General features: G+C 52.7%; 1 protein-coding gene across 1 annotated transcript in view; it reads left to right on the forward strand.

Annotated features, from left to right (window-relative positions):
- The first annotated feature begins 2,276 nt into the window (after window positions 1–2,276).
- Window positions 2,277–24,671, forward strand: part of TNFRSF8 (TNF receptor superfamily member 8) — a 63,074-nt gene continuing 40,679 nt past the window's right edge. The window contains exons 1-3 of the mRNA XM_066375098.1: window positions 2,277–2,476; window positions 15,754–15,841; window positions 21,825–21,935. Coding sequence (XP_066231195.1) covers window positions 2,414–2,476; window positions 15,754–15,841; window positions 21,825–21,935 — 262 coding nt within the window. The 5' untranslated portion in view covers window positions 2,277–2,413. The remainder of the gene's footprint in view (window positions 2,477–15,753; window positions 15,842–21,824; window positions 21,936–24,671) is intronic.

The raw sequence follows: 24,671 nt of genomic DNA on the forward strand, positions 1-24,671 counted from the left end.
CTGGCTATGAGAGGGGAAGAGAGAGGGAAAGGGGAGATGGAGAGGAAGGGAAAGAGAAGCAGATGGCTTCTCATGTGTGCTGTGACCAGGGATTGAACCTCGGACATCCACACCCATGCCAACATTTTATTCACTGAGCCAGCCGGCCAGGGTCATCTTAGGGTATTTCTAAAATTTATAAACAGTATTTTAGGAAATATTCCTGTATTTATACTTTTCTTTTTCCTATTGAACTATTTCCTTAGTTTTTCTTTACTAGGGTAAAATTACTGAACCACAAGATGTAAATAAACATTTTTTTTGTGCGGTGTGGGGAGGGATAGGGGTGGACTTTGCTAAGAATTGCTGATTGCTTTCTGAACAGGGTTGTAACATTTACCAGCAGGGTATGAATTCATGTTCCACCTTGGGGTGGGATTTTACCAAAGTTGTTTTTATAAAGAAAAAAAAAAAACCCTGATGATTTAACGTCTCAGAAGGATCAAAGATTGTTTTAATTTGCATCTCTTCAATTGCTAGAAAGATGGAACTTCTAAAATGTGTAATTAATGTTAATTTGTATTTCCCCTTGTGTCAGCCATGATGGCGCTTGGTTGTGCGTGTGTGTTGAACAAGCGCATATATTTATTCAGAGCACCAGCAATTCGATGGTAGAAAGCTCTGGGCTGGGAAGCAGGCATCCTGGGTCGCCCCTGCCCCGGCCTGGTTCTGTGAACTCCGTGCAGCGTCACTTCCATAAGCATTTACTTAATTTTTTAACACTGTCCCAGCTCAAACATCCAAGGCCTGGTGCATCCAGGGGACCGCCCAGAAGTGGGTCTCCTGGGAGGACACCCAAGGAGGACAGTTTTCCCAGGTGGACTCCAGAAGCTCAAGGAGGGTTGGGCAAGGGGTGGTCAGGTGCAGAGACTTTATTAGAAGGTCCTGGTAGGAGACAACTGCTCATGGGTCAAGTTGACATGACACCTTGCTGGATAGACTGAGGTGCAGAACCCTGAGTGTCCTTGGGCCATTCTGGGCACAGGTAGAGCAATCAGAGCACCTAGCACTGGCTGGCTGTTTCTGAGCCTCGGTTTCCACATCTGGAAAAAAAAACACAACAAATAAACGCAAGATAAGCAAATGACTTGCCCCTTATTCAGATGCTCAAGTGAATGCATATGGAATGCAGAATGAAAGGAACAGAGAAGACACGGGGTAGAGAAGCACGGGTAGGGAAAATCATCCCACTACAAATGAGAACTTCATCCAAATGAAGCTAGTATGGTTTCTTTCTCTTAAGTAAGACTACTAGGCAACTCCTCTAGGCAGAAAACTCTAGGGGACAGGGAAACACCTGTGAATTGATAACCAAATATTCTATTCTCTCCATCACTCCTTCCAATAGTCCATCTACCTGTTCACCCATCCGCCCATCCCCCACCTGCTCATGCATCCTCCCACCCACTCACCCATCTATTCATCCATCCCCTTACCCACCACCCATTCACTCACTCATCCATGCCCCCACCCACCCATCCACTCACCCAGACACCCATTCATCCATTTACCCACCACCTGTTCTACTACCCTACCCACTGTCCATTCATCCTTCTATCTACCTTCCACCCATCCATCCACCCACTCATCTATTCATCCATCCATGCATCACCCATCCACTCACCCATCTATCACCCTATCCACCCCAACCCCCCATCCACTCACCCATCCACTCAACCATTCATCTATCTACCCACTCACTCATTCACTCACCCACCCCCTACCATTTATCCACCCATCCACCTGCAGACCCATCCTTCTATCATCCATCTACTGATTCATTTTACAGTAAATACATATGAATGGGGCTGAGCGGATGGTGGTGGCTTTCTCTGCAGTCTCCTTACTCCAGTGTCTCTTCCAAACAATCTCCAGGGCAGGAGAGAAGGTCTGAGTTGATCAGAGTGTAAGGAGCCGGAACCTACTCAGGTTTTGCTTTTCCTTGGGATGGGGGTGATATGGAATGGTTGGGACCAGCTGGAGACGCCCACTTTCCAGTGAGTCCCTCCCTCCAGGGGCAGGAGCTGCGCTTTCTTCCCCTCAATCCCTTCAATTGGGGACTTCTGTCAAATCCAGGGCAAGCTACTCAAATAGTAAAAGGGGTGTGTGACTTGTTCTGAGTCATCTCTGCACGTGTCTGTCCCCTCTTTTTTTTTTCTTCAGCTGCTAGTGGCCCGTTCTTTGCATTAGTTCTGGGTTAACCAGTGCGCCTGCAGGAGGGGAAGAGTAAAGGCTGAATCCTGGGGAAGGAGCAGCGACTTCACCGCGTGAGGTCGGGCGCCAGCGAGGGGCGCTGCTGCGGGTCAGCCAGCACGCTGACTGGTTGAGCGCGTTGAGCGCTTTGAGCGCGGCAGCCCACCCAACTCCATCAGGGATGTGCGCCCTACCCGTGGTGTTGGGACTGTTTCTCCTCGGGGCGCTCGGAGCCTTCCAGAAGGTAAGGGTTTTTTTTCAGTAGCCTGGGGGGGGGGGCACGAGCGGTCCAGGGAACCCCTCCTTCTCACTGTTGCTCTGAGTTCTCAACAGTGTGGATGGAGCACGTGGGACGCAGGGGAGGACAGGGACGCTCCTGGCTTCATTCCCCGCCCAACTGGAGTGAGGGGGCGCAGGTGACAAGCAGGAGGACCAGAATATGCCAGCTTTATAGGTGGGAGGTTGGCCGACAGACTGGCAGGGCGCCCTCTCCCCACCCTGGCAGCAAAAGGGGATTATTTATTTATCTATCATTAATGGAGCTGAGGGGGCTGCCCGCAGGAGGTAGGCGGCTTGTGGGTGGGGGTCCCGGGAAGGGCGGGTGAGGTTCCCAGGGGTCTGGGCAAGCCAGGTTGTGCCTCCCTTGGCCAGAAGAGGTTGGTGTTGGGGCTCACCCTGCTACACCACCCTGCTCCCTAAACCAGCCACTGGCTGAAGAGGGTCCAGGAAGGGAGGGAGAGATCTTAGGGCAGGGGTGGAGGGTAGGTGCGTAGACTTCGGGGAGAAGGAGGGAGAGGGTAAGTGGGAAAGGGGGAACATGAAGCCATCCCTCTTCAGTGCGACGAGAGACCTCCCCCCCAGAGGGGGCTGCTGACAGTGTACCAGGACAGAGCAGCCCCCTCTGCTCTGAGCCCCCTCCCCCACTGCCCTCTAAGCCCTCTGTTGATGACCTGGGGGAGGGGGAGAGTTTGGGGTGCCAGGTCTTGAGGGGGGTAAAGGGGAGAAAGGAATGTGCGAGGGGACTGAAGTTTGTGTCCTTTCTTTCTATAGAGTGAAATCCCCTCCTTAAGTAAAAAAAAATAATATGTATTTCATTACACAAGGAATGTATAAATATATCCTTTCTTTTTTAAAAAAAATATTTTATTCATCGATTTTTACAGAGAGAGGATAGGGGTGGGGAGCAAGAAGTATCAGTTCATAGTTGCTTCACTTTAGTTGTTCATTCATCGTTTGTCATATGTGCCTTGACTGGACAAGCCCAGGGTTTCAAACCTGCGACCTCAGCATTCCAGGTTAATGCTTTATCCACTGCGCCATCACAGGCCAGGCAAGAATGTATAAATACATCCTTAAAGCAAGAAGTGGAAACCCTACAAATTAAGCTTAATCTGACATCGTCTCATCCTGATTGCTTTGGTTTTGTAGAGAGCTGTAGGGTGTTCCACACACGACACCACACAGAACATGCAGTTCTTCATCTGGCTTTTACAATATCTGCAGCACAGCTGGGAAAGTTTCTGTGCTGAGACTCTCAGGGCCCCCGCTTACCTCTGAAAATGAGGCAGTATTCTCTCAAACCGGGAGTGGGGGTCCATAGTTTATTCAGGTGTCCCCAAACTACGGCCCACGGGGCCGCATGCGGCCCCCTGAGGCCATTTATCCGGCCCTGCTCCGCACTTCTGGAAGGGGCACCTCTTTCATTGGTGGTCAGTGAGAGGAGCACTGTATGTGGCAGCCCTCCAATGGTCTAAGGGACAGTGAACTGGCTCCCTATGTAAAAAGTTTGGGGACCCCTGGAACTTTATTTACATCCCTGAAGGATGGGTGAGGAAGTTCCTATCCTTGCTTTTTGTTTGTTTGCTAAAACAGCAGCGCTCAGCCCTGTATGGGGGCATGTGCTTCCCTCTTTCCCAGAGAAGAAGCTGAGGAGAGAGCATGGAGGTGCCCGGTGACAATGCGTGCAAATTGAAAGATTCGCTGAACTGCCTTCCAGGGCGCTGGACAACTCACCCTCCCACGGGCAGCATGAGAGTAGCAACTTCCCCACATCCTAACCGACTTTTGATCTTATCAGAGTTTACATTTTTGTCAATGTGATCGGTGCAAAGGGCCATATCCTTGTTGTCTTCATTTGCATTTCCCGCCTTCTAGAGAGGCTGAGTGTCCCATGGGCTCAGACACAGGGTCATTTCTTGGCAGGAATGGGGCACCCGTGGGGGAGGGGCTGCCTGTCTAGTTTGGTACCTCCCTCACACCCACCCTTTAGCCTTCTTGCATTTCTGTTGCCTCAGATTTGGAAAAGTTTATTATTAGAAAAAACAACAAACAAAACACCAAATCGGGGCTTGAATTTTAAATCTTTTTTTTTTATCACTATCCGATTTTACAAGACAGATGCATGTTACAAGACAGCATCATTTTTTTTTTTTTTTTTTTTTTTTTGTGGTTGCTCCTTGGGGCAAAAATGCTTTCTTGCTGTGTGTCACTTTCTGAGAAAGAGATTTGGCCTCTGATGCCTCATACCACAGTCTCCCCAAGAGTAGTTTTGGTAATATGATGCAGGATTACTTCGGTGCAAATCGTGAGAGGCCCTTTGATCTGTCATTCCCCTGGCCTCCACCTTTTCTATGCAGGCACCTTGGGGTGGAGGAGGCAGGGGACAGAGGCCCAGAGCTTTCCCCCGAGCTCTGCCCACCTAGAATTCCCCGCCAGCATCTTCCATGCTGGTGGGAGGCTACAGGCATGTCTGTGCCCTCTACCTCCAGCTCCGTTCTCCTCCAGCCAGATGTAGACCTCTGCCCGTGTGATCACACTGCTGGGGAAGGTTCTCACGGATGACTCCTGGCTGGGTGACAAGTGACGCCTTTGGAATCCCACCAGGGTTTCCGAACTTGAGCTCCGGACCCCCTGGGGTAGAGCGCTCCTGGTGGCATTTTACTGCAGGAGGGCTGGCGAGACTTTCTGATTCTGTTTTGAAAAGGGGGCACTGCCCAGGGACTCACATCATGCACGGAGGCAGAGCTCCACGTGGACGAGGAGACCCCGAGTGTGGGGTGAAGGGGGTGTGGGCTGGTCTGAGTCCAGGCATCCCCTTCCTCGGGGAGGCCGGGGCAGCAAGGCGAGCGTGGTGGGGTGGGGGGCATTACTCAGCTTGAGAGCAGTCAGTGCTGGGAGAAGGGCCACGTTTACTGTAAGTCTCTGCTCTGCTCCCACACATATCTGACCTAGAGATGCTTCTTGAGTGACTGTGATTCATCCTTAGGCTCATCAGCACCTTCCTCACTGCCCCCCTCCACCCGTAGCTTCAGGAACATCATTAAAAGGAAAATGGCCAAAGGAGGCCTGTGTCTGGGCCTGGGGAGCCCCTGGAGGCTGGGGGGGTCCTTGGCACAGAAGGTTCATTTAGCCTAGCTTGAGCCAGTGTGCCCTCGTGGGGCCTGTGCGCTGACGCTGGGGGTGGCCTGCCTGAGATCATGGCCCCCATTTTCCAGACGAGGATGTGAGGCTCAGAGGTAGGGGGAGGTCTCACTCACTGTGCCAGGACTGGGCAGGAGCAGAGCAGGACCAGAGTCCCAGGCCCGATGGACAGCACGTCCACAGAGGCCGCTCCAACGGGGCCAGATCTCCAGCGTCTCTCCTCCCACCTCCCGCAGTGAGCTGTGCGGCTGAGGTCAGCAAGATCTCGTTCCAGAACCTTCCCTGCCAATGGTCAAAAACCACCAGGTGTTCTCAGTAGCCTCCCTGGTGGGAAGGGACTTTTTACATGCTGCTCAGTCCACTTAGAACATCTAGATCTTGGGGACACTCATCTAAATATTCACATATTCGTTCATTCATGCGTGCATTCATTCATTCATGCGTGCATTCATTCATTCAGAAAATCTTATGAAAGCAGCTGTCCTGTGCCAGGCCTGGCTCCAGGGTCTTCTGTTCCAGGTAATCCCTCAGCCTCTGCTTGTAGGCCTCTGGTGACGGGGCGCTCGCTCCCTCCCAAGGCAGCTCATGCTACCCTGGTTTAGCTTCACATTTAGACGGTCTTTAGGAGGCACTGAAATCTCTCTCCTCGAACCTTCTACCCATTGGTCCTGGTTCTGGAAGCTGGGGCTGCGTAAGTCAGCCGGCTCCTGCTTTCTCCAAAGCGCCTCCCAGCAACGTGAAGGCTTCAACCCTGGGCCCCCCGAGGTCTCCTGGCCAATCACACCACTCAGGGCCTCCAACATTCATTCCTCACGTGGCATGGGCTCGATGCCTGTTCTTAGCAATCCATTCATTTCACAAGCTTTTATCCAGCCCCCACTGTTTGCCGGAGAGAGTTCTGATGTTGCAGGGACATCCATGCCCAGCACAGCCAGCTCCTACCTCATGGAACGGATGGTCGACAGACAGACTGCTGCTAGTTACCATGGAGACGATTGTAACAAGCTCATGTGAGAGAGGCAGGACAGCTACCCCAGGTGGGGAAAAGAAGAGGGCCTCCAGGAGGCAGTGACATGCACAGGAATGGAAAGGGGTAGCCCAGCAGTGGGACATCAGCAGAAGGGCGTCTGGGCCCAGAGAACCGAGGCTGGAGGAACAGGAACAGGCCAGCGTGGCTGGAGCAGAGTGGGTGAGGTGGGGTGCGGTGGAGAAGGTGGTAGGGAAGTAAGGGATAACACAGACCTTTGTGGACTGCTGGTTTTGGAGGGGAGTGACATCAGTGACATCACATGGCATATTGTCAAGTTCCCTCTGTCTTTGGGGGAGGGGGAGGAAGCCGGAAGTCAGGCTGTTGCTGTGGTCCAGCGGAGGAACAAGTGGAGCCAGGAATATAAACGGGAGCGGAATCCACAGGACCTGCCGATGGGCTGAGTGTGAGGGCAGAGGTCACCAGGGGAGTCGGGACCCTCTCCAGGTGTGGGGGCTCCGCACCTGGTCGAATGGTGGCGTTGGTTAAGGAGGCACAGGACAGAGAGGTGTGTCGGAGAAAAACACGAAGTCTGTTTTGCCCACGTTCGGGCACCCAATGGTGGTTGAGTGTGAAAGTATGGAGCTCCCTGCAGAGCTGGGGCCCCTGGTCTAGGTCGCTGGTACTAGAGGAGACTATAGAATTCCTGGTGTTGTCTGGGCCAGTACAGAGGAACAGTGACCCCTCCTTCGCTGGAGCCCCCTGACTTCTGTTGATGTGGCCCAAGATCTCATATTTTCCTGGCCAGCACAGTTATCTTGTTGACTCATTCCAACCTAAAAGCATGCTCTCCCATTCCTCCTGCTTACATTTTATATTAGGGTTCTCTTCTTGCTGTAGCGAGTCATCGCAAATGTGGTGGCTTAGGACAACACAAACGTATCACCTTGGAGCTCTGGAGGTCAGAAGTCTGAAGAAGGCCAGCAGGGCCGCATTCCTTCCGGAGGCCCCAGGGAAGTGTGTCCTTGGCCTTCCCAGCTTCCGAAGGCCCCAGGGAAGTGTGTCCTTGGCCTTCCCAGCTTCCGGAGGCCCCAGGGAAGTGTGTCCTTGGCCTTCCCAGCTTCTGGAGGCCGCCTGCATTCCTCAGCCCCCGGCCCTGGTCACTCTGCCCTCTGCTTCTGTTGTCCCGTCTCCTTCTCTGCCCCTGTCCCTCTTCTGTGATGATGTTGGGGCCCACACGCATAATCCAGGATAACGTCCTCATCTCAGAATCCTAAACTGAGTCACATTGGCCTTGTCCCTTTTGCCGTGTAAGGAAACATATAGTCTCAAGTTACAGGGGTTAGGACGTGGGCATCTTTGGGGGCCTGAATGCTACCTACCATGTTTCATCTTGTTGAATCTGGTCCACTGCTTGTCACATCTTTTTTTGGGGGGGAGCCCATAAAGCATCTTGGTTAAGAGTATGGGCTCTTGGGTCACCCTGCCAAGTTTGTACCCTGCTTCTGACACTTACCATATGGTGCTCTTGGGCAAGTTAAGTCAATTCTCTGTGCCTCGGTTCCCCTGTCCATAGAAGGGGGATAAGAACAGCAGCTCCCCTGCAGGGCTGCGGGAAGAGTCATATAGGTTAATACGTGGAAGGTGCTGAGAAGAGTCCCCCTGGCACCGCGCACGTGCTGTGTGAGGGTAAGCCATTATTAAGCGCCTGTTGTATGCTAGGCATTGTGGGCGCAGGCTGAAGGTGAACCAGTTCCAGGGCTTGCCCTCCAGGGCGGCAGCTGGGGAAGAGAGATGCAGAGGACAGTGTGACCAGTACTGCGTGGAGAGCTGTCTCAGATGCGTGGGAGCCCACAGGGGCCTGTGCTCATCTTCACCTGAGTCTGTGGGGGAGGAGGCCCCCAGGCTCAGACACTTGCTTGCAACCCCAGAACTTTCAGGAAGACTGCAATCTGAACAAGAGGCCCATGCGGCCAGCTGGGGTTTCCCTGGGCAGGAGGGACGTCATAGGAAACGAGGAGTAAGCTGTTGCAGAATTTGGCCTCAAAGCCAGACCTTGGCCATGTTGACTTACTTGCCTTTATCCCACCCCCCTCCCCCCTCTTTTATTAGTTGCTCTACAACCACTGGTAGTTCTCCATTGCCAAAGGCAACAGTTTCAAAAGTTGCATCCAGGGAGTAGAAGTTTCATGAGTAAAGGTTTCTGTGGCCAGCTGAGATTGGGAAACATCTTGTCCCTCGGCCCCCAACCATTCCTTGGAGAATCAAAGAGCAAGTAAGCACAGACAAGGCCTTCGGAGAGGCCCCATGATTTCCAGTGAAAACCTCTCAGGCGGAATCCAGTGATTCTGAGCACACTGTTTTTGTTTTGCTTGTCGCCTGCTGACATTCTGCAGAACAAGCATTTGAGGGAACACTGTGTGAGAAATGACAAGTAAGGGCAGACTGTCTCGCCCCGAGTCTTGGGCACATTTCCTTCAGTGCCCACTGTCCAGTCCATCAAGCCCCCGAAGGCCCAGCAGCTCTGTTCTTTCCCACCTCTGCACTTGAGCGGTGCCTTCGGCCTGGGAGGCCCCCCCCTGCACTTCCTCCTGTCAAGATCTGACCACCCTTCAAGAATAAATAGAAGTGCTCCTCCTCCATGAAGCCCTCACGAGTCCACCCAAGTTTTTCCTTTTTCTCCCCTTTATCCCAGGATACTTACTCTGCTTTGCGTTCGTGACTTGTGTGTTTTCTGATCTCATCTTCGGGATTCTCCTCCCTTCATTCATTCCATGGATTGCTACTTAGTGTCTCCTGTGTGCTTGTTCTGGGAGCTGCCTTCATGACAACAGACTGCCTGGAACTGGCCCTTGTGTCTCCCGCAGCACCTAGCCCCGCGCCTGGCCTCTTTGATGAATGCATGGTGGAGAGGGACTTGGGCTTATTCTTTGCCTTCTCAAGTGGGGCCCTGGTTTGGTTTCCTATTGTGGATATCATTACCATGAACGCAGTGGCTTAAAACAACACAAATGATTATCTTTCAGTTCATAAGTTCAAAATGGTTGTCACTGGGCTAGAGTCAAGGCACGGGCAGGGCTGCCTTCCTCTCTGGAGGCTCTAGAGGGAAAATCCAATTTCTTGCTTTTCCAGCTGCTAGAAGCCACCTGCATTCCTTGGCTTGTGGCCCCTTCCTCCATCTTCACGCCAGCTGCACAGCATCTCTCTGACCCTGCTTCTGTCATTGTCACGTCTTTCCCTGACCCTCTTACTCACTCTTCTGTCTCTTTCTCTCGCATTTTTAAGGAAACTTGTGATAATATTGGGACCACCCAGATAATCCAGGATGGCCTACCCATCTCAAGGTCACTGATTAGCAACCTTAAGTTCATCTGCAACCTTAGTGCCCCTTTGGCACGTCAGGTAACCTCATCATAGGTTCTGGGAAATAGGATGTGGGCATCTGTGGAGAGACACTGTTCTGCTGACCACAGACTCCTTCTCGTTTCCTTCTTGCCTCCCACCTGAAAGGTTCGCAGTGAGGATGCCCACTATCCTTGTGAACTGCATCCCAGAGGAGGTGCTCACCTGCTCCTAGGGCTCCCTCCAGGCTCCGCCCTCTGTGGCTGGCTCTGGGTCTACCATCTTTGGTTTTTCTCCAGCCATGGGACTGGGCTGCAGGGAGCCGTGCAGACTCCCCCTCAGCTACCTGCAGGCCAGAGGTGGGGCCAGAGGGGAAGCTCTGCCTGGCCCTGCCACATGGGTGTGACAGCCATGAGAGATACAGCCTGCATGCATGAGGGCAGGGACAGACTGTGTGCCTGGCGGTGTGTTTAAGGTCAGGGAGGAGGATGACTTTAATTTCAAGTGGTCTCTCGGTCTGAAGCTCAGGTGGGCCCTCGGGGTGGGGAGTGGGGTTCAGAATCCCCCAGGACTGAGAGATGACAAACCCCAGCCTGGTGGTTACTTACAAGCCAGGCTGTGATCGGCAGAACAGTGGCCCCCTGAAATGTCCATGTCATAATTCCTAGAACCTGGGACTACGTCACCTTGCATGGGAAAGGGGGCTTTGTAGATGTGATTAAGGATGCAGACCTTGAGATGGGTTTGCCTGGATTGTCTGTGGATTATCTGAGGACCCACTGTCCTCACACGAGTCCTTATAAGTGGAGAGCCTTTCCTAGCTGTGTTAGAGAGAGATGACACGGAAGGAGAGAGACGTGACAGGACTCGACCCACTACTGTGGGCTTTGCAGATGGAGGCAAGGGGTCGTGAACTAGGCAATGGGAGCCAAGCAATGCGGCAGCCTCGAGAAGCTAGGAATGACCATCGTTGAGAACAAGGAGACAGGACCTCCGTCTTAACCACAAGGAAATAGACTCTCCCCTAGCGGCTCCAGCAAGGACCCAGCCCCGACCACACCTTGATTTTAGCCTGTTGAGACCTAACCTGGACAATGTTGATCAGGGAGGGGGTCCCTTGAGGATGTGGCATGCACATGTGTGGACTGAAGGATGAGTTGGGGTGTTCTGGAGGAGGGGAATAGGGCATTCAGGGGACCAGCACGTACAAGGCCGCTGGAGGGAGGGAGTGGGTGTGAGCGGGAATGGGAGGAAGGCCGGTAGGAGAGATGCCAGGGGATGCACGGGCCAGATGAACCAGGGCCAGGGGTCAGGGGCAGAGTCTCTCAGGCCGCTGTTAGGACTGTGGGCTTTATTCATAGCTGAGCTGAAGCCATCTGAGTGTCTTCCATAGGGTGGAGGGAAGGAGACTAGATCTGTGTTTCGAAAGATCCCCCTGGCGTCTGCACTGTCAGTGGGCTGTGGGGGGTGGGGTGGATGTGAGGCGACCCTTGGACAGCCACTGTCAAGTCCAGATGGTGGGGAGGGGAGGAAGGGCTGGTGGGTGGGAGGGCAGACCTAGAGATTAGACAGGACTAGCCACGCAGAGCCTAGTGAATAAGAGCCTGTGTAAAATGTCTCAGGCTAAATCCTGCCTCTAACACTGCTGGCTGTGTGACTTCAGGCAAATTTCTTAACTTCTATGTGCCTCAGTTTCCCCACCTGTAAAATGCAGTTGATAGTAAGTGGAGGGTGGAGCCTGGGACTCTTCATTTCAAACACACTCCCAAGAGATGCCAGTGCTGCTGGCCCAGGGGTCTCACTTTGAATAGTAGAGGTGGGGATCCCCTGGCGTGGAGTTGGGGCACACCTCCTAGCTCTGACCAGCTCTGGCCCCTTTGGGTATTTTGTATTTGATCGTAGTCTTGCACTGCAACCCTTCCCCTGTCCCCCAGTCTAGACATTGGGCTCCTATCGGTGCGGCCAGCTGCTGTTCCTCTATAGCTGAGACCAGGTGGGGCTTTCTGTGATCGAAACTGACCAGGTTTTATAGGGAAATCCAAACCAACCTGAAAATAGACAGGCCTAGAAACGGGAAGGTTTCAGGCCACTCGCTCCTTATCTCGATGCCACCGAGGTTGAGCCACAGGCCTCTGGCTGCACAGCTCATCACTCTGTGGACACTTCGCTCTGCATCGAACCTTCCGGGGAACCCCACCCAAAAGCCCCCCTTCCAGTCCTTGGACTTCCCCCTCCTACTCTCCCCCTTTGAACCCCTTCTGTCCCGGACCATGGCCAGAGCGCAGCCCAGTCGTGTCTCCCCCCCTCCCCAGGGGCAGCAGGAGCTGAGGAACCATCCAGGCCCATGGACAGTGGAAATGGGTGGGACCCTCAAAATTCAGAAGGTCAGACTTCCTGGGGCTGCCGTAGATGCCAAGGCTGCCTCTCTGTCAGGAGCCAGGGAGGGTGAAGGGCCCATATGAATGAGCAGTGGGGGCCAATAGGAGGGCAGTGGGGTGGATGGGAGAGATGGTGGAGAGGGGGGTGAATGGGGCGGGGGTGAGAGCTGTGTCTGGGGCCTGAGACTGGGCCAGCTGTGGGGACCACAGACAGTGCTGCAAGGGCGAAGCTCAGGTCCCCAGATGCCATCTATTCCCACTTATGGGCTGGGATACCCTGGGAAAGTGGGATGGCCTCCCCACTGGAGTGAAGTTCGGGCCCATTCAGCTCTCTGGCGCACAGTAGGTGCTTTGCGCATTTACATAGTGGTCAAGAGTCAGCTGACCTGGACTCGGGCCCTGACCCCGCCACACGATGTGACCTTGGGCAGGTCTTTCACCTCTCCAAGACTAGCTTTCCCTGGTGACAGGGCTGTGGGCTCAATAACTGCTGCTGTGACTTTTACAACACATGTGCATTGCATTGACCCCATTTTCTGGGTGCCTGTAACACGATGATATCATAGACCAAAAGAAATTCCCCGGTGTCTCTGCCAGAAAAGGCCAGCCACAACAGCCTGGGGACATTTGGGGTGCTGGGGGGGGAGCTGAGTGGTACCCCCACCTGAACCCCACCTACCTTTCTGGGAATGTCTGGGGAAGCTGCTGTCCGGCACCTCCATAGGACTGGGGGGACTAGCCCTTTCCCCCGTCAATTCCTTATGGAAACAGAGGCCTCTGGTCCTCGACTCCCTGGTGGGGCTCTGATGAGCTACAGCTGGACATCCTGGCTGAGAAATCCATGTCACTCCGGACAGCAAGAAGACATCGCCCCCTGGTGGCAAACTACAGACTTATTTATATATTTATCGAGCTGCTCTCCTTCCTCTGTTGAAGTGCTATTATTTACATATGTGGTTTTACACAATGGCTCTATTTCTCTCTTTATGTATACAGATATTAGCATTATTACCATTTGATTTTGCTGAACCATTTGCAAGTTAGTTGCAGACGTTTTGATCCTTCACCTCTAAATATGTCGGCTTGTTCTATAATGAGGGCACCTCCGACATAAACAAGGTATCAAATCCAGGTGTTTGACCTCAGCAGAACATAACCAGATCTAAAGTCCATGAAAATTTCATCAGCATCTCAATATTCTTTACGGCACTACCTGCCTTCCACCTTGATTCAGGATCCAACACAGACGTTGCCCTCAGTCTGTCTCGTTAGTCTCCTTCATTCTGGAACATTCCACAGCTCTTTGTCTTTCATGCACTGGCATTTTTTAAAGCGTCCAGGCCCGTTGTGTGTAGGAAGGCCCTCTGTTTGGCTTTATCTGATGCTTCCTCATGATTTGGTTCAGGTTATGGATGTTTGGTACTAAGACCACAAATATGTCCTTCTCAGAACATTTTTATTTTAAATATGGGCAGCCTGTGACCCCTAGAGGGGGAGAGAAAACTGGGGACACAGGGAAGCGCAAACGTCCTTTCTGTGCTTAGCTGCTGTATGACCTTGGGTGGGTGACTGCACCTCTCTGAGCTGCCGCTCCCTCCCCTGTAACATGGGGAGGTGATCTGGCCCCAGAGGGCTGGCATGAAGGAGAAGATGTATGGCTGGGGGGAGTGACATGCAATACCGGAGCTTCCCTATTCTTCCTGGCCCCTTCCACCCCTCCACTGACCCAGGGTGTGGTGGCAGGAGGTGAAAGGTAAGCAGCTGGGCTCACGTCATCTGTCACCCAGGACCTGGGCAGTCCACAGCTGTCAATGAGATGAGCAGGCAGGACAGGAGGGGAAAACCCAGGCCCAGGACACAGAAATTTCCCCATACGCAGGAGGCCCAGAGGGTTGAACCCTCACACCCCAGCCCACCACCCATGGGCCTCCAAACTTACTTGTTAGGTGCTCCAGGCCAGGGAGAGCCTGGGCGGGCCTGGTGGTCTCTGTCCCCGGAGAATCCCACCCCAGAGGCCCCTGGTTTATTGGAGAAGAATGAGCTTCTGCTAGAGGGAGAAGGCCAGGCGTGCTTGGGTGAAGACAGGGCCATGTGACGGCAGGTATGCAAATGCCAGGTTATATTTATTATTTCAGATTTATGTGGTGACGTTTCAGATGTGCAAAAAAAGGAGAATGCACACACACTCCATATTTACCTGCCTATCAGCCGCAGGGGCCTCCTTGCTGTTCTCTAACCATAACAGGACAATGTGTTAATTTTCACTGTTCCCTTAAATGGAGAGAAGAGCAGAGAAGCCCCTTGGGCCCGCCAGGCCTCTGGGATGGGGGTGGTAAGTGGTTTCTGCTTTCCTCCCCAAACCAAGAAAGCCCTGTCCCATGCATCCCTTCAGTGGCCACCTCCTGTCTGGCAGGCACCATCTCACTGCTGTGGGTGTACAGGTGGGGCATGGCCCCTCCTGCCTCCCTCCCTCCTCCCCTCCCACTCTCGCTCCTCCCCTCTGCCCCCATGCCCTCCCACCTCTCCTCCTGCCCCCCTCCCCGCTTCTCCCCTTCTGCCCCCCACCCCCTTGCTCCCCTCTCCTACCCTGCACCCCCCTCTTGCCCCCCGCTGCTCCTCCCTCCTGCCCTGCTCCCCTCTCCTGCCCTGCAACCCCCTCTTGCCCCCCCTACTGCTCCCATCCTGCCCTACTCCCCCATCCTGCCCCGCTCCCCTCTCCTGCCCTGCACCTCCCTCTTGCCCCCCCTACTGCTCCCATCCTGCCCCGCTCCCCTCTCCTGGAGCCCCTTATTATAGTCTGCCTGGCAACCTGCTCCATGCGCCCATTTCATTCTACCCGGAAGGACCAAACTCTTCCCCAGGGCCTCAGCAGCAACTTTCTTCTTTTGAACCCCCTTCTACAAAGGGGCTTAGCTTTCAAAGAGCCCTGGAGACATGTAGGGGAGCTGTCAAATGTGCAGGTTCCCCAAAGTGTGAATCTTGACTCTGTTTCACGCCATGTACCAAAATGAACCCTAACAAACAAGTGAGCAGAGTTTGTGTTGTGAACCAGGTAGGAAGTACTGGAATAATTCAAGAGAGGGGCGATGGGGCTGGGACCAGGCGGAGGAGGTGGAGACATTGGTCCAGAGAGGCTGGGAGGACTGGCTGATGGGATGAACGTGAGCACGAGAGGAGGAGAGTCAGGTACCCTCCAAGGTGTTCGGCCTGGGTTATGAAGGGCCAGAGCAGGTTCGAGGAGATGTGAGGTTAGGTGTTTCCATCCTGATTTCTCTTCTATATGGTAAGGCTTGGTCTCAGGCCTGACTGTGACAGTCACTGAGTGAAGACCTGGCCTCCCAGAACCTGAGGGGCGGGAGGAGGGGTGGGGGTGTGGGACCCACCAGGACTCACCAGCTTGTCCTACCCCTGCAGGGTCCAGATCGCAGAGACTCCTGTCCCGAAGACCTCAGCTTCTACTATGACCAGGCTGCCAGGAGGTGCTGTTACCTCTGCCCCGTGGGTGAGTGGGAGTGCTGGGCTGCAGAGAATGGGGAGTGGGGAGTGGGAAGCCACTGATGTGCTGAAGGCCATCCTGCTGTGAGTTTTTGTTCTTGATTAATAGCTGCCCCTTATAGAACACATACTATGTGTACGCTAGTCCGAGACCTTCACATGCATTGCGTCATCTCTTCAGAGCCTCCCAGTTATCCTTCAATATCCCGTTTTGCTGATGAGGCTGTCGGAGTGCTTTAAGGTTAAGTAACTTGGCCAACATCATGAGCTGGGAAATGGCAGAACTGGCTGGGGCTTGAGCCTAGGGTTCTGTGACCCCAGAGTCTGGGCTACTGATGGCCCATCCTCTAAGCCTCCCAGCATTGCTGTCTGGAGGGTGGTGACAGGCCACAATGCACAAGATCATTAAGGCTGTATGGCCAGAGCTGGGCAGAAGCCCTGGCCAATCTGTTCCTAGACCACAAGAGCCGGCGGAGCCAGGAGCTCAGGCCAAAAAAGGACCAGGAGAAACATCTTGGGAAAAAATTTAGTATTTTCGGTCTTTAAAAAATTATTCAGCCCTGGCCAGTTGGCTCAGCGGTAGAGCGTCGGCCTAGCGTGCGGAGGACCCAGGTTCGATTCCCGGCCAGGGCACACAGGAGAAGCGCCCATTTGCTTCTCCACCCCTCCCCCTCTCCTTCCTCTCTGTCTCTCTCTTCCCCTCCCGCAGCCAAGGCTCCATTGGAGCAAAGATGGCCCGGGCGCTGGGGATGGCTCTGTGGCCTCTGCCTCAGGCGCTAGAGTGGCTCTGGTCGCAACATGGCGACGCCCAGGATGGGCAGAGCATCGCCCCCTGGTGGGCAGAGCGTCGCCCCATGGTGGGCGTGCCGGGTGGATCCCGGTCGGGCGCATGCGGGAGTCTGTCTGACTGTCTCTCCCTGTTTCCAGCTTCAGAAAAATGAAAAAAAAAAAAAAATTATTCAGAGTAGTCATTACAGTGAAAAAGAAGTAGAACTGTATTCACCTTTCTTGCTTTTATTTTGTGGTTTAGTGTTGGTTTTGAAGTATATATCAGGTAGGTCCCTTTTTTTATTTTTTAGTGCTTGAGACCTCAATGCCTAACTGGCCAGCCAGCAGCCATGTCCCCACCCCTGTACCTGCCTGACCTTTCACCTACTCACTAACTTGTCCACCTGACCCTACTGGCATCTCCTCAAGCTCCCTCCTCCCCCTTCATTCCCCTTCCCACTCTTTGGATCACCCACCCCCTACCCCCTACCCATCTACCCATCTGCCCAGCTGTCTCAGTCTGCTCAGGCTGCCATAGCAAAATGCCAGTGACTGGGAACTTAAGCAACAGACATTTATTTTCTCACAGTTCTGGGGGCTACAAGTCCAAGATCAAGGTGCAGGCAAGGTCTGGCTTCTGGTGAGAAATCTCTTCTTGGCTATCAGACAGCTGCCTTCTCATGGCTGGAGAGAAAGAGAGAGAGAGAGAGATCTCCCTCTTTCTCTTCCTCTGAGACCACTAATCTTATTGGACTAGGGCCCCGCTCTTATGACCTCCTCAAAGCTCTGTCTCCCAAATACAGTCATATTGGGGGTTAGGGTTTCAACATATGCATTTGGAGAGGACACAATTCAGTTCATAAGCTCACCCCTGCCATCCCCTTCTCATCTACCCTCCCATCTATCCTCCCATCCATCTCCATCCATCTACCCACCCCTCCTCCTCCCCTTTTTCATTCACTCTCCTACCCACTCATCAAATCATTTATTTGTCCTTCTTAGAGTGAAGTCACTTATCACTTTTCCAGCTTTTTCTCCCTTGGCCTTTCTATAGGAGCTGCTATGCTTGGTGTCCTCTAAATCTGCTGTGAGCTTTCAAGTCTCTGGGCCTTTATACATGCTTGTTGGCACTTAGGATGCCCTCCCTGCCCCCTCCCCTGCTCTGTCCTCACTAGCTGCAATCTGGCACCTCTTCCTCCATGAAGCCTTCCATCACTAGCCCAGTGCCGTATGGCTGGTTGTACACTGCTTCTCCCCAGGCCAGTGCTGTCAGGATTCTGGAGTGGTGTGGCCACAGTGCTTGGCAACTTGCCGTAGGACCCACCATCCCAGCTGCAGGGAGAAAGACACTTCCTTCTCACATCTTCCAGCCTCCTTAATCCCAACCTGGTGGAGTCTCCACAGTGTGCATGGAGAGAGTGACATCCTGGTCCCAGGCTCCCTCCACTTAGACACTGTGGCTCAGAAAGCGGGGGCTACTCCCCCCGCCCCACATTCCTTCTCCAAGGCCCAGTGACTGAGGGTAGCTGAGTACCTCCTGCTGCTGTAGTGGGCGGGGCATTTTGGTGGAGTTTTATTGACCCTGTGCTTCCTGGCAGGCCAGAGAGGAAAAACGAAAAACCCGCAAAAACCCCTTCCTCGGTCTCTTGGGGAAATTTTTGACATTTTGCCCGCCCTCTGCCATCGGAGCTCAGCTGTGTGGCAGGGTTTGCGCGGGGGCGGGTGGGTGAAGGAAGAAAACAGGGAGACCTTTGAAATTGAAGAGTTTAGATGTCATCAGATCCCTTCTCTGATCGGGGCCTCTACTGCCCTTTATTCTAGCATCCTCGACAGCTGCTCCCCAGCCCTGTGCTTACACACCCTCACTGATGGGGCGCTCGCTCACTGTTTCATAACTATGGCAGTGATTAACACAGATGGACATGCTCCGTGCCAGCCACAGCACTGAGCCTTCACCCACACATCAGCTCACTGAACAAGATCGGAAACCCAGAAAGGGAACTTGGACATGGTGGGGTTCAGGGGTTTGTCCACAGACATGTGCCAGTAAGTGGTTCAGGTGGGGCTCAACTGTGGCCATCTGACTCAGAACCCCAAGCCCTTTAGTCCCTTCTGGTGTGCTGACCCCCAAGGCATTGCATTTGGCCGGCAGCAGAGCATATGGGAGGAGCCCAAACCCCTTGCTCTTCTGCACCCTGCTTCCTGGATAGCCCCCTCCCCTTGGTTCCCCTAGGGAGGGGGAGGGGGAGGGGGAGGGCCCTCCCTGCAGATATGCCAGGCCTGCCCGAGTATAGGAGAAGCATGTGGAGCCAGGCCTGGTGTTAGGTGGAAAGTATGGTTTGTTTGGGGCCAAGTGAGTGTATCCCACCTTGTCCTGGGAGCCTTGGGTTTCTCAAAGGGCTGTGAGCAGGAAGGAGGAGGAGGGGACCTCCCTGCTCTCCCTGCCCTTGGCCAAGCTCAGCTGGCCCACCGTTCCCCTCCATGCCTGCAGTTCTCCAGGGAAACAGGAGAAACACCAGGAAAACATCTTCCAGCCTCGATCCAAAGCCAGGGAGAAAGCATCTGATGGCTTAGAGCAGTCCAGATGTTCACCTCTGCTCTGGTTCCCCAAAGCCAGGACTGCCCTGGACCACTTCTGTGGGGAGGGGGAGGGGAGGGGCAGTTCCCCAAGAAGGGCAGCCCTTAGGCTGGGAAGCCCCTTCAAAATGTGCCTGCTGCAGTGGGCTGTTAGAATCAAGGTGGTGCTGCTGGGAGCACGTGGGAACACACTCCTGGGAGGGCGACCTGGTGGGAGCATTGGGGTGCAGGCTTCCTTGAGGAGCCAGCATCTAAAGGAGTCCTGGGGATGGGCAGGAGTGTGCCAGGCCAAGGTGGGGAGGAGGTGTGCTCTGGTCAGAGGGCACAGAACGTGCCAAGGCCTGGAGGGATCCGGGGTGGGCCACTCAGGAAGTGGCGGAAGCACAGGGCCAAGGGGCGCAGGGGAGGGGCCAGGGGAAGGGCTGGTGGCCCAGGCTCAGTGCGGGGAGTTTCTGGGGTCAGAGCAGCTGGGGCCTGGTTGCCTAACCACCTGAAGTCCAGCCAGAGGTGAGAGGCAGTGACAGAAATGCTAGGACAAACTGAGAACATTTGGAGTCAGAAAGGCGCTCAGACACTGGGGGCAGAGTGTGGCTGGAGGCAGATCAGGAGCGAGGGACACAAAACAATCCTCAGAGCACCACCACAACTTTCCTAAGCCATTTGTGTTTCTGATTATGAAAGTGATGCTCAGTGGAGAGGACCTCTGTGGAAGATGGGCAAAGAGGATAGAGAAATGAGTCAACACTCATAATTCTGTTGTTCCTTCTGCTCCAGCCCTGTTAGCCTGCTCCATGCACCAGCAGAGCCTGCTCTTCCCGCAGGGTCTTTGCACTAACAGTGCCCTCTCCCTCGAATGCCCTCCCAGCCTCCTTCAGTCCTCTGGGACTCCATGAAACCCTACTCCCTGAGGCTCACTCTCCACTCCCCCGGCTTTTCCCTCTCTTGCTCCTGCTTTATTTTCTTCTGAGTTTGTAGCCACATTGGAAACCAACCTGCTAATTTCTTTCTCTGCTTCCTACTCTCTCTTCCCCAGACTAGAGTGTAAGCCACATGGGGGCCGGGTCCTCATTTTCAATTTCCAAATCGGTGCCACTGCCAAGATGGTGCTCAGTAAATGTGAGCTGGGTGGAAAAAAAATTCTGCCACCAAATGAGTTGCTCTGAGTCTCAAATGCATTAAAAACATCATTCTGAGCAGTGTTCACAGGATTCCCTAGAAAGGCTCCCAGGACAAGAAATGTTGGGAACACCTTGGTCTAGAGTCATTTGGTTGTAACTAACAGAAGCCTAACTCGGGCCCAGACAAGACAAAAGAGAAATAATTGACTCAATAAACAGAGAAATCCATGACACCATAATTTTTTTTTTTAGTTTTTTTTTAAATTTTATTTATTCATTTTAGAAAGGAGAGAGAGAGAGGGAGAGAGAGAGAGAGAAAGAGAGAGAGAGAGACAGGGGGGAGGAGCTGGAAGCATCAACTCCCATATGTGCCTTGACCAGGCAAGCCCAGGGTTTTGAACCGGCGACCTCAGCATTTCCAGGTGGACGCTTTATCCACTACGTCTCCACAGGTCAGGCTAAATTTCGGTTTTAATGATGTCATCAGGCATCCCTTTCTCTGCATGGACCGACCCCCCCCCCCACGTCTGGGGCCCTCTGCTGGCCTCTGAGTCACCTCCTTCTCAGGTGGACACTACCCAGGTTGCAGCAGCCATGACAGGCAGCTCTGGGCCTTAACTGCCCTTTCAACTGGGAATCCAACAGTGAAGAGAAGGGCTATTTCCTGGTGGCTTTTGTGAAACTCTCAGAGATGGGGCTCTTTGGCTGGCATGGGTCATGTGCCCATGAACCAATCACAGTATTGAAGGAGATGTACTCTGATTGGCCTTTCTGGGCCACGTGCCTATTCCGCTAAAGGATGAGGCATTCTAATTGGCCTGCCAGGTCACGTGCTGTCCCAGAAGCAGGTGGCGGGAGGCACCGCAGCTAGAACATCACAGAGCGGGGCAGTGCAGGTGAACACCCGGTGAACATCCAGGAGGCCCCCTTCCCTTTCACCCCGTCTTTTTGGTCTCAGCATCAGGCCTCTGCGGTCCCTGTGCAGGGGGAGTGAGAGACAGCTGGGTGATTTGTGAGCCTCTGGGTCAGGCTGGATTAGGCTCCTCCCGCTCGAGGGACTTTGTCTGCCCAGTTCCTACAATGCGGGACTCCAGGAATGATTAGAACTGCGCTCACCCAGCGCTCGCTGCATGCCCAGGACGGCTGTAGGATGTAGCATGTTTCTCTCCACAATCCCTTCAATCCATTCAACAGCCCTAGGAGGTACATCATATTATTAACTTAATATGACCCATGAGGTCATTATAACTTGTCCAAGGCCACCTAGTATGCATGTGGCAGCCCTGGAATCCCAGACCCAGCTCTTCTCCCCAACCCATGCTGCCTCTCCTGCCTGCTAGCTGACCTTAGGCAGGTTCTGCCCTCTTCAGCATCAGTGCCTCCATCTATAACACAAGAGTTCTGCTGACAAGTTTGGGGGTTTGGGAGAATTGCTGGTGAGGGATTCAAGGATGAGAGGTGGAGGGGGTGGCCTTTGAGAGTTTGCCAAGGTGGTCTGGCCTGGAGTTTCTCTGCCTCTTTTTCCAGGGCTGTCCACACAGCAGCTGGGCCCCCGGGGCTTACCTAAGTGTTGGAAGCAGTGTCCGCAGGACCACTACCTGGACAGGAACAGGTGCACAGCCTGTGTGAGCTGCAGAGGTAAGAATTGTGTCCTCCCCTCCAGGGGCTTCTTTCTGGGAGAGAGGGCCTCTGGGGAGAGGCAGAGAATCTGGAAGATGGGGAGCATCAAAATTTGGTGACTATACTCTGAATTGGCCCCCTGGTGCCTCAGTTTACCCCTCTGGATTTGTGAGTTGATATCAGCCATGATCTTTTGCATCCTTACTCTTTGGAGAGGCTTAGTTAACACATCCCTTCAGAGCAGGGACTCACGTTGATTGAGTTTAATTTTTGCAAAACCCACGGGAGAAGATTCTTATCCCTGCTTTCCAATGAGGAAACAGGCTCAGGGAGGCTAAGGGCTTTCCAAAGTTGCAAAACTCTGGTCAGTGGCCCAACTGGAGTTTGAAATGATGGCCTCACACCAAGAACTGTGTTCTTTCCCTGAGACCACAGCACTCTTGGGAGAGCCCTTTCAAAAAGCACTTGTGTTGTGAATTTCTTATGATGGTTGGTGAATGTGGTTTGTGTGCTATCTGGTGTTTGTTTTGCTTTTGTGTGGGATCTTTTTTGCGGGGGGGGGGGGGGGGAGAAGTATGTTGAGATTTCTTGGCCTAATAAATATTCATATTTCTTGGCATGTTAAGTGTGTTTGAAAAGAAAATGTATATTCTGTTTGTTCCATGCAAAATTCTATATGAACTTATTACATTCAGTTTATTAATTGTGTTATTTAAATAATATGCATTCTTGTCTAATTTTGTCATCTTCACAAAGGTTGATTTCTGAGATGAATGTGTTAAAGTCTATGTGGTTGTTTATCATCAGATTTTCATTGTGTTCTATTTTTGCTTTATCTATGTCAAAGCTGTGTTACTAAGTATAGTGTTCATGAATATGTTTTCTTGGTGAGTTGGACCTTTTACCAACATGAAAGATACCTCTTTGTTCCTTATGATGTCTTTGCCTATCTTCTTCTTTCTTTTAATTGAGAGGTGAGGAGGCAGAGACAGATTCTTGCATGTGCCCTAACTGGGATCCAGGGATCCACCTGGCAAACCCCCTACCAGGTGATTCTCTGCACATCTGGGGCCATTGCTCCATTGCTTGGCAACCAAACTATTTGAGCACCTAAGGCGAGGCTATGGAGCCATCCTCAGTGCCCAGAGCCAACTTGCTTGAATCAATTGAGCCATGGTTGTGGGAGGAGAAGAGAGAGAGAGAGAGAGAGAAAGAAGGGGAAGTGGGGGGGGTAGAGAAGCAGATGGTCGTTTCTGCTGTATGCTCTTAAAATAGAATCTGGGACATCTGCATGCTGGGTTGACGTTCTACCACTGAGCCAACTGGCCAGGGCCATAATGTCTTTGCTGTAATTCCATTTTTGTTTGACACTACTATTACCATTCTTTGTTAGCATTTTTCTCTGGTATTGCTTCAAAATTTTAAGACTAATGGCTGCATTTTGTTAAGTGAAAATTATATTGTGTTCACTACCAAAAATACAACCAATAGAGAAATGTAAGAAAAAAGCCACCTCTATCCCTCCCCTATCACTGGGTGATTGATGCTTCTCTGTACCTCTACATTAGAGAGAAGACTGGATAGATTAGCAGCCAGACTACATGTACATACAAATAAGGAATTTTTAAGAGGATAGGACCATACTAGCTATGGTATTAAAGTGATTACAATTAATTTTATTCAAATGCATCAGAGGAAGATGCTAAAGCGAAGAAACCAAGTTATCACAAGAGACAGTAGTTCCTCACAAAAACCTCTAAAATGAGAAGAGGTTCTGAAAATCAGTAAGCAGTTAGGAATCATTTAAGGAATTACTATTTCTTATGATAAAGTCATATTCTACTTGTTTCAATCTTGGGACAAGATAGAGTAGATCGATTCTTTGTAATGAAAAATGAACTCATTAGCCAGCAGACCTTCCCGGCCTCTTCCTGACTTTTATGGCTTACATATTTTTACTTTGTCATAGCTTGTGGTTCTTGTATTCTCTTCTGTGCCCCTAAGTCCCTTAGAGCAGAGGTCCCCAACCTTTTTTTGGGTCACGGATCGGTTTAATATCAGAAAATATTTTCACGGACTGGCCTTTAGGGTGGGACGGATAAATGTATCACGTGACCGAGACAAGCGTCAAGAGTGAGTCTTAGATGGATGTAACAGAGGGAATCTGGCCATTTAAAAAAAATAAAACATCGTTCAGGCCCTGGCCGGTTGGCTCAGTGGTAGAGTGTCGGCCTGGCGTGCAAGGGGTCCCGGGTTCGATTCCCGGCCAGGGCACACAGAAGAGGCGCCCATCTGCTTCTCCACCCCCCCCTCCTCTGACTCTCTCTCTGTCTCTGTAAAAAATAAATATAGATAGGCCCTGGCTGGTTGGCTCAGTGGTAGAGCGTCGGCCTGGCGTGCGGGGGGACCTGGGTTCGATTCTCGGCCAGGGCCCATAGGAGAAGCGCCCATTTGCTTCTCCACCCCCCCCCCTCCTTCCTCTCTGTCTCTCTCTTCCCCTCCTGCAGCTGAGGCTCCATTGGAGCAGGGATGGCCCGGGCGCTGGGGATGGCTCCTTGGCCTCTGCCCCAGGCGCTGGAGTGGCTCTGGTCGCAACAGAGCGACGCCCCGGAGGGGCAGAGCGTCGCCCCCTGGTGGGTGTGCTGGATGGATCCCAGTCGGGCACATGCGGGAGTCTGTCTGACTGTCTCTCCCCGTTTCCAGCTTCAGAAAAATACAAAAAAACAAAACAAAACAAAACAAAAAAAAATCGTT

Source organism: Saccopteryx leptura, chromosome 3 (genome assembly GCF_036850995.1).
Source record: "Saccopteryx leptura isolate mSacLep1 chromosome 3, mSacLep1_pri_phased_curated, whole genome shotgun sequence".
Taxonomy (NCBI): domain Eukaryota; kingdom Metazoa; phylum Chordata; class Mammalia; order Chiroptera; family Emballonuridae; genus Saccopteryx; species Saccopteryx leptura.